Source organism: Melanotaenia boesemani, chromosome 18 (assembly GCF_017639745.1).
Source record: "Melanotaenia boesemani isolate fMelBoe1 chromosome 18, fMelBoe1.pri, whole genome shotgun sequence".
In the NCBI taxonomy this organism is placed as follows: domain Eukaryota; kingdom Metazoa; phylum Chordata; class Actinopteri; order Atheriniformes; family Melanotaeniidae; genus Melanotaenia; species Melanotaenia boesemani.
The window spans coordinates 25,412,506-25,425,248 of record NC_055699.1 but is presented as its reverse complement, the minus strand read 5'-3'; the positions used below and the strand labels follow the sequence as shown (position 1 = coordinate 25,425,248).

At 41.7% G+C, this 12,743-nt stretch overlaps 1 protein-coding gene across 3 annotated transcripts in view; it reads left to right on the top strand.

The window, feature by feature from the left end:
- Positions 1–10,792, top strand: part of nrp1a (neuropilin 1a) — a 67,567-nt gene extending 56,775 nt beyond the window's left edge. For 2 of the 3 annotated variants that reach the window (XM_041967928.1, XM_041967929.1), the window contains 7 exons: positions 1,744–1,854; positions 2,395–2,445; positions 5,822–5,965; positions 6,058–6,335; positions 6,434–6,530; positions 6,616–6,669; positions 7,720–10,792. In XM_041967928.1, coding sequence (XP_041823862.1) covers positions 1,744–1,854; positions 2,395–2,445; positions 5,822–5,965; positions 6,058–6,335; positions 6,434–6,530; positions 6,616–6,669; positions 7,720–8,006 — 1,022 coding nt within the window. In that variant the 3' untranslated portion in view covers positions 8,007–10,792. The remainder of the gene's footprint in view (positions 1–1,743; positions 1,855–2,394; positions 2,446–5,821; positions 5,966–6,057; positions 6,336–6,433; positions 6,531–6,615; positions 6,670–7,719) is intronic. The other variant, XM_041967930.1, reaches the window with a different exon arrangement.
- The last annotated feature ends 1,951 nt before the right edge of the window (positions 10,793–12,743 follow it).

Here is a 12,743-nt window from a genome sequence, read left to right as displayed (position 1 = left end):
AACATGACCGGGTGTAAAAGGAGCAAAGCTCAAAGAGTTAAAGGTGAGAAATAATCAACCAAACACAACTTTCTTTATTTTGGTATAAATATGTTTCTCTGCCTTCTTTAAATAATGTTTTGTGACATTTCTATCTTTGGTGCTGACTCTTTTATAGGAACCTAATGTTTTGAACCCTGAATGAAACCTTTTATTACTACTGTTGACATTTTCTGCAATAAAAGCACTTTTAGCCTGAGTGTCATCAACGCTGAGTGAAAATGATCATTTATCTACCTGATAACAACCTCGGTACTCACTCAGATCACAGAGCTTCAATTCTCAGACTGTGTGCATATGTATTCACACCTGACACGTCTGCACAGCTGTCCAGCTCATGCCCTTTATCCCTACAAGGGACAGTTGTCTTGTCTCCCTGTTACATCAAAGCCGCCCCTATAGCTTGCCACTTCTACAGGGGATCAAATGAAAGCCCACCTGGTCTGCTGCTTGGATCAGCCGGCCCCCCATCGCACTCCTCACAGCCCCTGCTTGTGTTTCGTCTTTCAAAGGACTGCACACACTTTGCTGTGTTTGAAATTACCCTTATTTTTTTTCTCTACCTCTTTATCTGTCTCTCTCTGAGCACTGAAACAGCTCACAAATATAAGAGTGTAGAGCTCGCTAGCCCTTAAGTGGATTTACATATTGGATTTCAGGGAGGCCCATTCTCCTGTAAGCCTCATGGACTCCCACCGGGGGCTTTAGTCAGATGATAATGCTTGTTTTCAGTGTTAATGCCAAACACACACACCTACTCGGAGAGACGTATGCACTCAGAGCAACCGCAATCACCTTGCCAAACATGTGGTTACAGGAAAGTATATACAGTCACACACATACAGGTGATTTTTTGTGTGTGTGTGGAAAGCCATAGCAGGAGGGCTGAATCCTCATTTCTGTGAAAGGCTCCCCTGACGCAACACTGACCCCATCCCTGACCTCTCCCACCCTGAATCTGACAGAGGCTGAGCTGCCTCATATTTCATCTGGCAGAGAGCGAGAGCAGGAACACCGGCTTGCAGACACACACTCGGATACTGTCTGCATTTTTCAGGCACTTTGCCCCAATCTGTCTATGCCTCTGCTGCTCCACCTCCCTCCTCCATCTTTTTTCTTCTCTGTCTGCACCGGGGAAGCCCGATCATTACTCAGTCCGTGTAAACGCTCGCGAAAGCACCGCAGGACGGCCGTGCAGCAGCAGAACGTGGATTTCATTTTGGTCTTTGCCCACATCCAAGTGAAGCAGGGCCATAATGATAGGCCACAGCGGCCCTGCCTATAACCAGTCCTAAAGTCTTTTTTCTTTTGTTTTTTACCGCCCAAGTCCGAAGCATCAAGCATTAACCTCCGGTCTCTATTTTTACATCTACACCTCCACAGTTTGATAAAAGGAAGAATGTTAATAGCTTTAGCTATTATCTAGCTGTGGGTTAAGCATGCTGTGTTTACATAATTCTATGCATATTTTTTTTCTGTTTTAACTATAATTAACAGACTTTTAGGTGTCTGAGAGATATATCCATATTTTTCTTGTCATGAGTCACTGGATTTACTGCAAATGAATCCATCTTAGCTTACCATCTCTTTAAAAACTAGAGGGAAAAAGGTACTTTTTCTTAAACTTGACCATTCAGCCATAGTTGTCGCCATGCCCTTGTGTCTTTAACCAAACGTCTGCTGTCTCTCTTCTTTGTCTTTCAGCTCCCACTTCTCCCCCCACCACACTGGCCCCCAGCACCACCCCGTCAGACGAGTGTGACGACGACCAGGCGAGCTGCCACAGCGGCACAGGTGATGACTACGACATGACAGGTGCTAACATCGCCTTCATGAGACTGCGACCAGCTTCCTCACACTCAGTCTGCTCCCTCTCACTTTTTCTGCTGCTAATCCACCATCCATCCTGCACACGCAAAAACCTGCATATGCATCCACATTAGGGCTGGCAATTAGCAGCACCCGTAGCTCAACCCTCGCCCTTAACTCCTGGAAACTCACAGGAGAAAGGATTGCTGCAAGGGTTGTAGCAAGCTTTCCTAACATTTCCTCTCACCTGCTTTGTCCTCTTTGCCTCATTTCCCAGTAACCCAGTAACTCCCTGATCCCACACTGCTGCCTGCACTCCTTAACCAGCAGTCTCCAATGATGAGCATGGCACCGTTTCAGTCATGTGTTTTTAAAGTGCTACATGGCTACTTCCTGATAGATACACCAAGAGAGGAAGTTCCTAAGAATCAATCAGAAGTGGCATGTCTGGGTTAGCTAGATTTAGCTAGTGCATGAACTTTTTCTTGTAAATCTGTATACAAGGCTGGAGTAGCTATGTTAATACTGGCTAACATCTTGTGATAGGTGGTACCATGATGCCAGGGACCACCACTGCTGAAGCGGATACCATCCCTGGTGAGTAAAGCAATATTTTTCTTTCCCAAATATTTCTGAAGAGTGAACCTGATGCCTTCAAAGATAGCCCACAAGGATGATAAAATATTGTGAATTTTTAACTGCATGTGGGTTGTTTTAAAACTGTTTCCATGCTTTTATCTGACAGCATACCTTAGCTAATGAATGCCAGCTATAGGCGGCCCCTCTCCTCTGATGTGTGTCTGTTATTAAAAGTGAAGCTATGGCCCTTAGAGGCTCCTGCTGACAGGGTGAGAAGGGCTAGCCGATGATTAGCAGTGGTGCTCTGCTGCTGCCTTCTCAGCATAATCACTAATCACTGGGCCGACACTGACTCGCACAAAAAGCATATGCACACCACAACACAAAACCGGAAAGCACAATGCAGATGACCAGAGGAAATTAGGTGTACTCTAGGGCCACGTGCACAGACAAACACACACAGCAGTGTCTCCTATAGCAGGTTGATGATGCAGCAGCCAGCTGAGAGACTGCGCCCCAGTCTGACCTTGGCTAATGGGCCATAGGCTCCACCCAGCCCCGTTCACTCAGTCAGCTGGCTCTGCAGTCTGCTGGGGCACTGGCTCCGATAATGGATGAGACCTAAGGTGTTTGCATGAAGGTAACCAACTGTGTTTGGGTAAAAACAAGAACAGAGCCGGCCCATGGCATAAGTGATTTAGCAGCCAGGCTATGGTTATGTGCACAAAAATCAAAATTTTATACTATTTTCATCACAGTTATGAGGCAACCATGACTATTTCAACTGAAGGTTTTATGGTTGGCTCATAAATAATATATGTTTAAGTAAAGGTGAACACAGGAAAGAATGTGAAAAACAAACACAGGCAGCAAGACAGAAAACAGTGCAACAAAATCTAAAGTCAGAAAAATTTCAATTTGGAAAAGAGAGACGAGGCTCAGGCAGCAACAAATAGCCTACCGTTGTTGGATCAGGAAAGCTGTAGAGATACAAAAGCAGGCCCCGAGGACATGAACAGGAATGAGGGATCTTAGACTTTGTCACACACCTAGGATGTCATCCTCCACAGAAGTGCTTCCCAACCTGGGGTCCCTGGACACCCAGAGGGGTCCCCCAAAGAGCAGGGGTCCCCGAGGCTTTGACTGTTCAGAGCCAGTGTGAAGGCCATGTCAAAACAGAGATGAGTTTAGGTGTATTAAGTTTTTTTATAATCTGGGTGTTTCATTCACATGAAGCCAGAGTTTTGGGAGCCTGAAAACACTTTGCACCATTTTATTAATGAGGCATGGCTGAGAAACACCACAGTGCACATGATTCACTCTTATTTTGAAAATAAAAATAGAAAAAATATGGCTTTATGTTGATAATTAGCTTAATTTTGGTTTTATCAAAAAAAGGAGTCCACTAGAATGCATAATTTATTATGAGAAGCAACTAATGAAGCATAAAAACAAACATGGTTTCAACACAGGGTGGGCAGGGGTCCACAGCTTTTTGGTAGTTGCATGTAGGGGTCCTTAGGGGAAAAAGGTTGGGAACCAGTGTTCCACAGGATTGCAAACAGCTGGGAGCACTGACTCACATCTCATTTAGCATGATCCAGTCCAGAAAGTTGAATCAGGAGTTATATGTATATAGTAAAATCAGACCTACTGTACCTCTTTGTCTTCTGTCCTGTTTGCCTGTCTTGTCTCTTACAACAAAAGAATTCCTCAAACCCATAGCAAGACTCTATAACAGGGCATATAAGATCCATCATAGTCTTCCTGGAAGGACACACCACTGCTCCACATCAATAATGTCCAGTGCTCTAAAATTTCCCTGCTATACAATGAACCATGGGATCCAACTACTTTCAAATTCTAAACAGCCGCACCTCAACAAGACCGAAGCTCAACTCAAGGACGGATCCAGTCCAGTCTGCCACTAATGGATTCTTGCCATTACCGGCTTTTAAAAACTGTTATGGACAAAGATCTTTCTTCCAAAGCCTGGAATGAGATCCACTATCAGGACTATCCCTTGCAAAAACTTCAAAAAAAAAAAACAATTTGCTCGCTGTCTGTCAGACAGATATAACTGGAACCACTGAGGTAAATGCTGCTCTTATTAGTCCATATGTGTTCTGCAGGATAGGAACCGCCTGGAAAACAGGATTGTACTGAGTCAGGCCCAATCGTTTTAATCCTTTCCAAATAAAATAAAATCGTCCTCTCGCCTATATGACACTACACAGCAACATCAGGTGACCCTTCTGAGGACACTATAGGAAGTACAAAGTAATTATAAACCCCCTCTTCTTTACTGTCTTATTTTGCTTAGGGCCTCATAATGGCTTAGTCCGGCCCTGTTGAAGGGTGCTAATCCCCAAGAAGGTGGTTTCCATTGGCATTCAGAAGGAAAAGTCTTCTTTTCCTTTTATGAAATGGCCAAGTGAGTCATATTGCTGCTTATCTTATCCAAATCTTATTTAACTCAGTCAAAGCTTTCCAAAAAAAAAAAAAAAAAGGAAAAAAAAAAACATTTTAATTGAGAGTGGGATTTCTATGTGGGGGGGAGAGGTGGTTTGGAGTCTGAAATGTGGTTCCATCCTTGAGAATTCCATCCTTTGTGTTTAATGGGCAAATAGTGTTGCCTGCAGACGTTAGTTAAAACCTTCCCAATATTAACGGGAATATTGGCTCATATATTTTGTCACTTGGAAGGAAATCTTGCTGTATCTCCAAAGGCATTAAACCATGGCTCATATCCCAAACATATCTCTCCCATGTGTTCCTTGGAAGTATTCCTTTATCCAGTTTGAAAAACAGCAAAGCTCCCACACAATTTCTGGCCTCTGTGGAGCTTCTTCAGCACGGCGTGTGTTCATGGGGGGATTGTGACATTGGAAAGGGGCCCCAGCATTGTTGCCATGGCTGTCTTCAAATTTCAAATCCCTGCTCTCATTAAAAAACCTAGTTTCTCAGCGGGATGCAGTGAACATCTCTTTCTCAACTGGACACCACGTCCAGACCCGGTCTTCCCATCCCGTCATTGTGCTGAGCCTGTTCTTAGCGAGTCTTTCTTTACAGGCCATACACACCCTATTAGATTCATTAGGAGGGTTAATTAAACACAGCTGCTGGTCCACTCTGTCTCATCTCAACGACATATTTTGCTTTATGTATCCAACTGAGTCCTCTTCTTGAGTTGGCTGCTTTCATCCTCAACAAGTGTAACACTTAAGAGTTTCTACTGCAATCCTTTGCTGCCCTCTAGTGGTTAAATGTATAAACACGGCAGCCCTGAACACTTATTTCATGATGAACTCTCAAGTCATTATTCTTGAGATTTTTTTATCATGATCTTAAAGCACCCTTGCATGATCTTAACCCATCTTTGAACCACTTGCAGCTTTTCTGTGGTTTGCCTGTGACTTCGGCTGGGCCAATGATCCGTCCTTCTGCAGCTGGGTATCAGAGGATACTGGTTCCAGGTGGCAGATCCAGTCCAGCGGCACCCCAACTCTCAACACTGGACCCAACATGGACCACACAGGTGAGGCCCCTGCTCAACTAGGCCATACAAGCAAAATGTTTCAGTTCAGACCAAGAGCTTTTCTTTGACAGTGATGTTCATTTATTCAACAGGTGGATCGGGGAATTTCATCTACACCTTAGCAACTGGTCTCCAGGAGACCGAGGTGGCTCGACTGGTGAGTCCGGTGGTCAGTTCCCCAGATTCTGACCTATGTGTGTCCTTTTGGTACCACATGTTCGGGTCGCGCATCGGCACGTTGCATATCAAACAACGGAAACAGACGCTGGATGGGCCGGCTGACATCCTGCTATGGACAGTCAGTGGTCACCAAGGCAACCGCTGGAGGGAAGGCCGTGTTCTTGTGCCTCGCACCAACAAACCATATCAGGTACATCAAAATTCTCACAAGCTAAGACACGTGTCTGTCTGTATGAACATTGTGGTAAAGAAAATGTAGCTTAATAGGCATTGTTTTGTTACTTTAAGGTGGTGATTGAAGGTGTTGTGGAAAGAAAAAGCTGGGGAGACATCGCTGTGGATGACATTAAGGTGCTCAATGGACTCAGTATGCAAGATTGCAAAGGTAAGACTTTGTTTCACAGTTCCTGTATTTCTGTTTGGTTAATGATTAAAAATAGACTGAAGTTGACCAGAATTTCTTTTAAAAGATCCTGACGTGCCGACTGAGCCCATGCTACCTGAGGATAGATTCAACGAAATCCGTAAGTCATTTTATTTATTATTCAATAAAGGTAGGATTTACTTTAAAATGTAAAAAAAAGAAGAATAACAGAATCAATTGTTTCCAAATCTCATCAACCCATATTTTATTCCCAGTTGAAGATCAACAACATATCAGACGATGAAACTGAGACATTTTACCATCTGATGGAAATATGAGCTGAATCTGATGGCACAACACATTTGTAAAAAGTAGTTCCAGGGTGATGTTTAGCATTGTGTAGTATCCCCTGTTGATGGAGCTTTTTGCCTGCATTTGTGGATTTCAGGATGGACTGTGGTCACAGACAGTGGCTTCTGGAAGTCTTCCTGAGTCCATGCAGTGGTTTCCAGTAGAGAATCATGTCAATTTTTAATGAAGAGGATAACCAGCATCCAACCATGTCCCATGCACACAGAGATTCCTTCTGATTCTCTGTATCTTTTGATGATATTACACTCTGTAGATCACAGGTGTCAAACTCTGGTCCTTGAGGGCCACTGTTCTGCAGGTTTTTGTTGTTTAATTCAGCCGTTAATCATTGTCAAGAACCTGAAGCTGTTGGATCAGTTTGATTTAAATGAGGTGTGTTGGGGGATAGCAGTCCATGAGGACCAGAGTTTTACACCCCCTACTGTAGATGTGGGTTCTTCAAAGTCTTCACAATTTTACATTGGGGAACATTTTTCAGACATTGTTCCACAACTTTTAAACCCAGTTTGTCTCAGACTGGTGAACCTTTGTCCAACCTTTTCATCTGAGAGACTCTGCCTCTCTGAAATGCTCCTTTTATACTCAGTCATGTTACTGACCTGTTGCCAATTAACCTGATTAGCTGTCAAATGCTCCTCCAGTTGTTTCGGATTTGTACCAGTTACTTTTCCAGCCTTTTGTTGCTGCTGTTCCAACTGTTCTAAAGTTCTACTGAGAATAAAATATGTTTTGATGAGAGTTTTGGAATTGGGGTTGTACTTTTTTAAGGAAAATTAGCTCTTCTTAATCTGTATTTCAATATTTTAACTCCATTTCTGTTTCTGATTCCTACTTCCAGTTGAGGGAATCACAGAATATCCAGACTTTGTAGAGAGCAACCAGATCAGTGGAGCGGGCAACATGCTGAAGACACTCGACCCCATCCTCATTACCATTATCGCCATGTCGGCCCTGGGGGTCTTCCTGGGGGCCATCTGCGGGGTGGTTTTGTACTGCGCCTGCTCGCATGGAGCCATGTCAGAGAGGAACTTATCAGCCCTGGAGAACTATAACTTTGAACTGGTGGATGGTGTCAAGCTAAAAAAAGACAAACTCAACGTACAGAGCTCATATACAGAGGCATGAGATGCGACTGACTGCATTTGTGTGACTGGAAGACGGGCAGAGCTCGCACAAGACTGTCTTTAGGCTCTCATATATCTGCGAGCAGGCAGGCTCAACAGGACTGCCAAGACCCTCAACTCACCGGATGAGGGACAGGTTCAGGAACCAGTGGGAGGTTTGGACTGATCCACGCTTTTCTCAGGAGCTGCAGTAAAAAGAATTTACCAGTAGGGGACACTGTGTACAAATAAAATACAGGAAAACAAAATGTACAGATGATTTAGATGATATTTTAATTTTGTATTATGATTTTCATTCATTTTTACAATCGGATGCTGGTGTTGAGACCAATTTATTAATAATGTTTAAAGTATTTATCATTTTCTGGGAGAGAAAAGTGTTGTTATTTTAGTCTCGGTTCATCAAGGCCGTTTTTATTGTTTGTTTTCCAAGAAAGAGACGCAACAAAATCCTAAATGAACCATATCTGGCGAAGCTGTAGATTTGCCCCGTGGTGTGGCATACAGAGTACCCATTATCCTAACCCATGTACCCCTTCCCCTTCAACCCCTATCACTCTAACTTGAGGGTCCCATTCATGGCAATGTATGGTTCTGACAGTGCCTTTAGTACCTTTTGGTTAGCCTCCACTGTTGATATGTATTTCTTTCCTTTTTCCTAATTGTACTTAGCTTAAGTTATGATGACAGGAAACAGGGGCACATTACCTTCAAAATACCTGCTAAACAGGATAATAGCTCATCACAGCGCTTTTTTCTGTTTTCTGTCAAAAAAAACACAATGTAAATAAGTTTTAATATATTTTATTGCCCTTTTTAAAGAAAGTAAAAAGGAAAAAAAAAGCTGCAGTATCCCTTTTTTCATGGGTTTGTGTGTGTGTAAATACGATCTTCTGACTGTCTTGTGGAAGGTGCAGTGTTGACTTTTTTTTAGATTATGTTGCTCAGGCAAGCAGGATTCTGTGTGATGATCATGTTGCAGCGATATCAATGTGCATTCAAGTCTTCTGTCACCAAAACACCCACAAAACACACAAAAAACAGCCAAGGATGAACAAATCTAAATGTTAATGCACATAAAAAAACTAATCTCCTATAATTTCATGTCTGACTTTGACTGACTGCTAAGAGAAATGTGTTCCTATCAGATTATATCAAATATTAGACGTCTGTAAGCATACCAAAAAAAAAAAAAAAAAAAAACCTACTAAAAATCATTGCTTTGCTTTAGTTAGGAGCAAAAATCGCTCATTGCCGCCAACGTCACTGTGGAAGCTATGTGGACAATGCAGCTTGAATGCACTTTGTTTTTCGACTCCCTCGTGATAGAAATCTGTTGAAAGAGGAGTTAACCCACTAACTGAAGAATGGTGCTATCAGTAATTTAGCCAGACATGTGTCTCATGATCAACCCAGTTTGTGTGGTCCACATGCGATAGTGTAGCTTCAGGCCTTTTTACGGCCACAAAGAGTTTTAACCTGTTTCACATGTAGCAGCCATAATGTTGTGATGTCAGAGCTGATGTCATTAGGATGGGACACCGGTACAGCGGGGGGATGGATGGAGTGGCATCACCTGAATCAGGTCACCTGGACTCCCTCCGTGGCTTTACCAAAGGATGGTCACCCCCCATCCCCTTTTTCGTTGTTTTCTGGGGTCTCTCTCCACAGCTCATCAGGGCCTGCTGTTTATTAACGGCTACCTCTTTGCCCTGTCAGAGACCCCCAAGAAGAAACCAAAAGGGAGATGACCGGACACTTGTAGAGAAGAGCAACATGTAACAACCTTTTTTTCTATCTCTTTTTGATTAAAAAAATCTATAAATAGTTTTAAAAAGGTGCAAATGTCACCATGATGTGAACTCTTCAAGACTCTTGCTTTGGACGGATGAGACAATCCCACCGCTACACACTCGAAGGGGAAGGGATTCAGAGCTCCACAGTATGAGGACACGGGGGTCCAACGTGTCCAGGAAGTCAAATCAATCATGAACTTGATCTTTTTTTCTGTGTGCTTTGTATGTCGTGCCGTGGTGAACATATCCTCAGCCGAGGCTTTCAGCTCCAGACGATGCAGCTGCAGAGAAAAAGGAAACTGTAGCGTGGACTCAAAACAAACTATGTTGCACTGAGAAATATATTTAAGAGGTTAAAGTGTTTATTATGTTCATTTACAGAAAAAAAAGGAAAAAAACTGAAAGTCAAACACAAAAAAAACACATGTTCATTTCATCTTTTTTATATATAGTTTCAGATTGTCTCTTATTACTGAAATAATCTGAAACGTAAAAGATATTGAGATGTTTTCATTACTGAAAAAGACATAATAGATTTTTCAACAGTAATGTCGCTCTACATGTACATCCCATAATATGCTTCGTTTTGTACTGTCATTCAGATTTTGTGTAGATTTTTCCTTCCCTTTTTTTTTTTTTTTTTTACAAGAAGAAAATAATATTTTTTATTTTCACTACTGCTTCTGTGATTTGCTGTTGTAGAGAAAAAAAACAGAATAAACAGCAAAAGCCTTAAAATGCATTGGGTATAAATGTGTTGTGATGTAGATATTAAACTCCAACATGTTTCTTTTCCTACTCTGGTGAGGACCCACGTCACGGCCCTGCTGTAAAGGGTTAACCAGACTTTGAAACATCTGTTTTAAGCACTGAAGTAACATGAGAGCGGCGCTACAGCAGGACTGTGATGTAACCAGGAACATTGTGTCTAGTCTCTGTCTTACAGCCGTTTGCTTTCCAAAGATACAATAAAACTTTGTCTTGATATGAAGGAAGTCCATCATTTCCTGGCTGATTTAAAAATGTTTACCCGAGCTATTCTGTGTGCATTTTATTCCAAGAAGAAGCAGCTTTTTGAGGACAATTAGTCTCATGGTAAGTATTGGAAATTGACTTCAGAGGAGACAAAAACTGCTTCACTAACAGCTACCATTTGAGAATCTCTGCCTCACAGAAGTAGGTTTTTTTTCTCTCTTTTTATTTTAGTCAGATCTTCATATGTTTACTCTTGCAGGTTGTTCAGAAACAGGGACAGTAATTTGTTCATTTATGGTTTAATTTACATTTAAAAAGAGTTTCGCCCCAAAATGCAAAAGTAGCAAGTTGTCATCTCTAAATCATTGGTGCTGAGCAGATGTCGGACAGGCAGGTTTAACTTTTTAGAGGCCATGAATATGGTGAGGGAAATGAATGATGCACGTTCTGAAATGCAAATCAGAGCAGGACCCGTCTGTAACCATGTTTTGAAAGGTGTAAAAAGGATTTATACTTCAGATGTGCAGAGGCAGCTCTAGAAAAGTTTTGATGAGGGGGCCAGGTAGGGGCCAAAAACAAAATATGTAAATAATACACACATTGTCTTTTTCACCTGAAATTCCAGCAGCAACAGCGAGGAGTCCGTGTTTGGCCCTTCATCAGGTTTTTACATTGAACTGACGTAGCCTACTTTAAAAGTGCATTTAAAATATTAAACAAAAATTCTCTAAATGCTCCCACAGTTCAGTTTTATCATATGAACTGCTAATAATTTAATCACAATGATTATATTTTCCTGCAGTATAATGCTAGTGACATCAGCACACACAACAAACTCATTAAATCTTTGTAGCTTGTAAATTCCTTAAAATCATCATTAAAAATATTCCATTACCATTTATTTATTATGGTCCACATTCAAGTCTTCTAAAGGACTCATCACCTTGTCTAGACCAGGGGTTCTTCAGCTTTGTTAGACTGAGGCCCAACTTTTCTAGTACAAAATGGTCCAGGATCCCTTCAGAGGTTAACTCTGTTATGGTTTCAGCTCATTCTTGGTTTAATTTGTATCCAATAGCTAAACCAAAACAACTTGCAGAGATAAAAACCTTGTGAAATATCATATGATGAAAAAAAAATCCACAAAAAAATAAATAAATAAAAATTTCATGATACATTGAAATCACCACAAAGACGTGTATCTATCACATATATGTGAAACTGCACATACAAGATACACAACAGGATAATAATTCATGGAACAAAATCAGGCTCCTACAAAAAACATATTTATAAGCTCAAGTCGGGCTTATAAACACAAATTCTACTAAATATTAGATCTTAACAGCAAATAAATTTAAAAACAAATTTAAAAAATGCTGGGACTTGAAAAGGATAGACGTTTTTATTAATAAGATGATGCAGTGCAATGCATGCAAAATATCTCATGTGTTGATAAGACGCTTTCTACATATAATACCGGCGCGTAAAGCCACTCCATTTTTCATGCCAACATCATTTTGGCGAAACATGAATGTAACCTGCAGTGTGATCACAGCCTTGTGTCAAAGCCTGCTGACAGGTTTGGCTTGCAGGTGCGGCCTCCACCAGCAGATGGCGCCCTAGGCAACCGCCTATGTCGCCTGTAGGAAAGGCCGCCACTGGAAAAAGGTCTAGATTTTAGGAAACAACTAGCAGATTATTACAGCTAAACTTGTCAGCTTATGTAAAAGCAGTGGGGTCGCCAGCCGATTATTCTCGAGGTTTCAGCCATGGATGTTTTGAGTCTGGCCCCAGGTAGCCAACGCAACTGTAACCTGTATTTTACATATACTGTTAAACTTAACTTCCACACTTGTTTTGCTACCTGGGCATGTAGTCCAATGTTAGAGCAGGTCTGAAGTCAGATTTAAATATTTGATTTAAATATTGTCAATGAAAACACTGTAAACTAGCTTTATATCTTG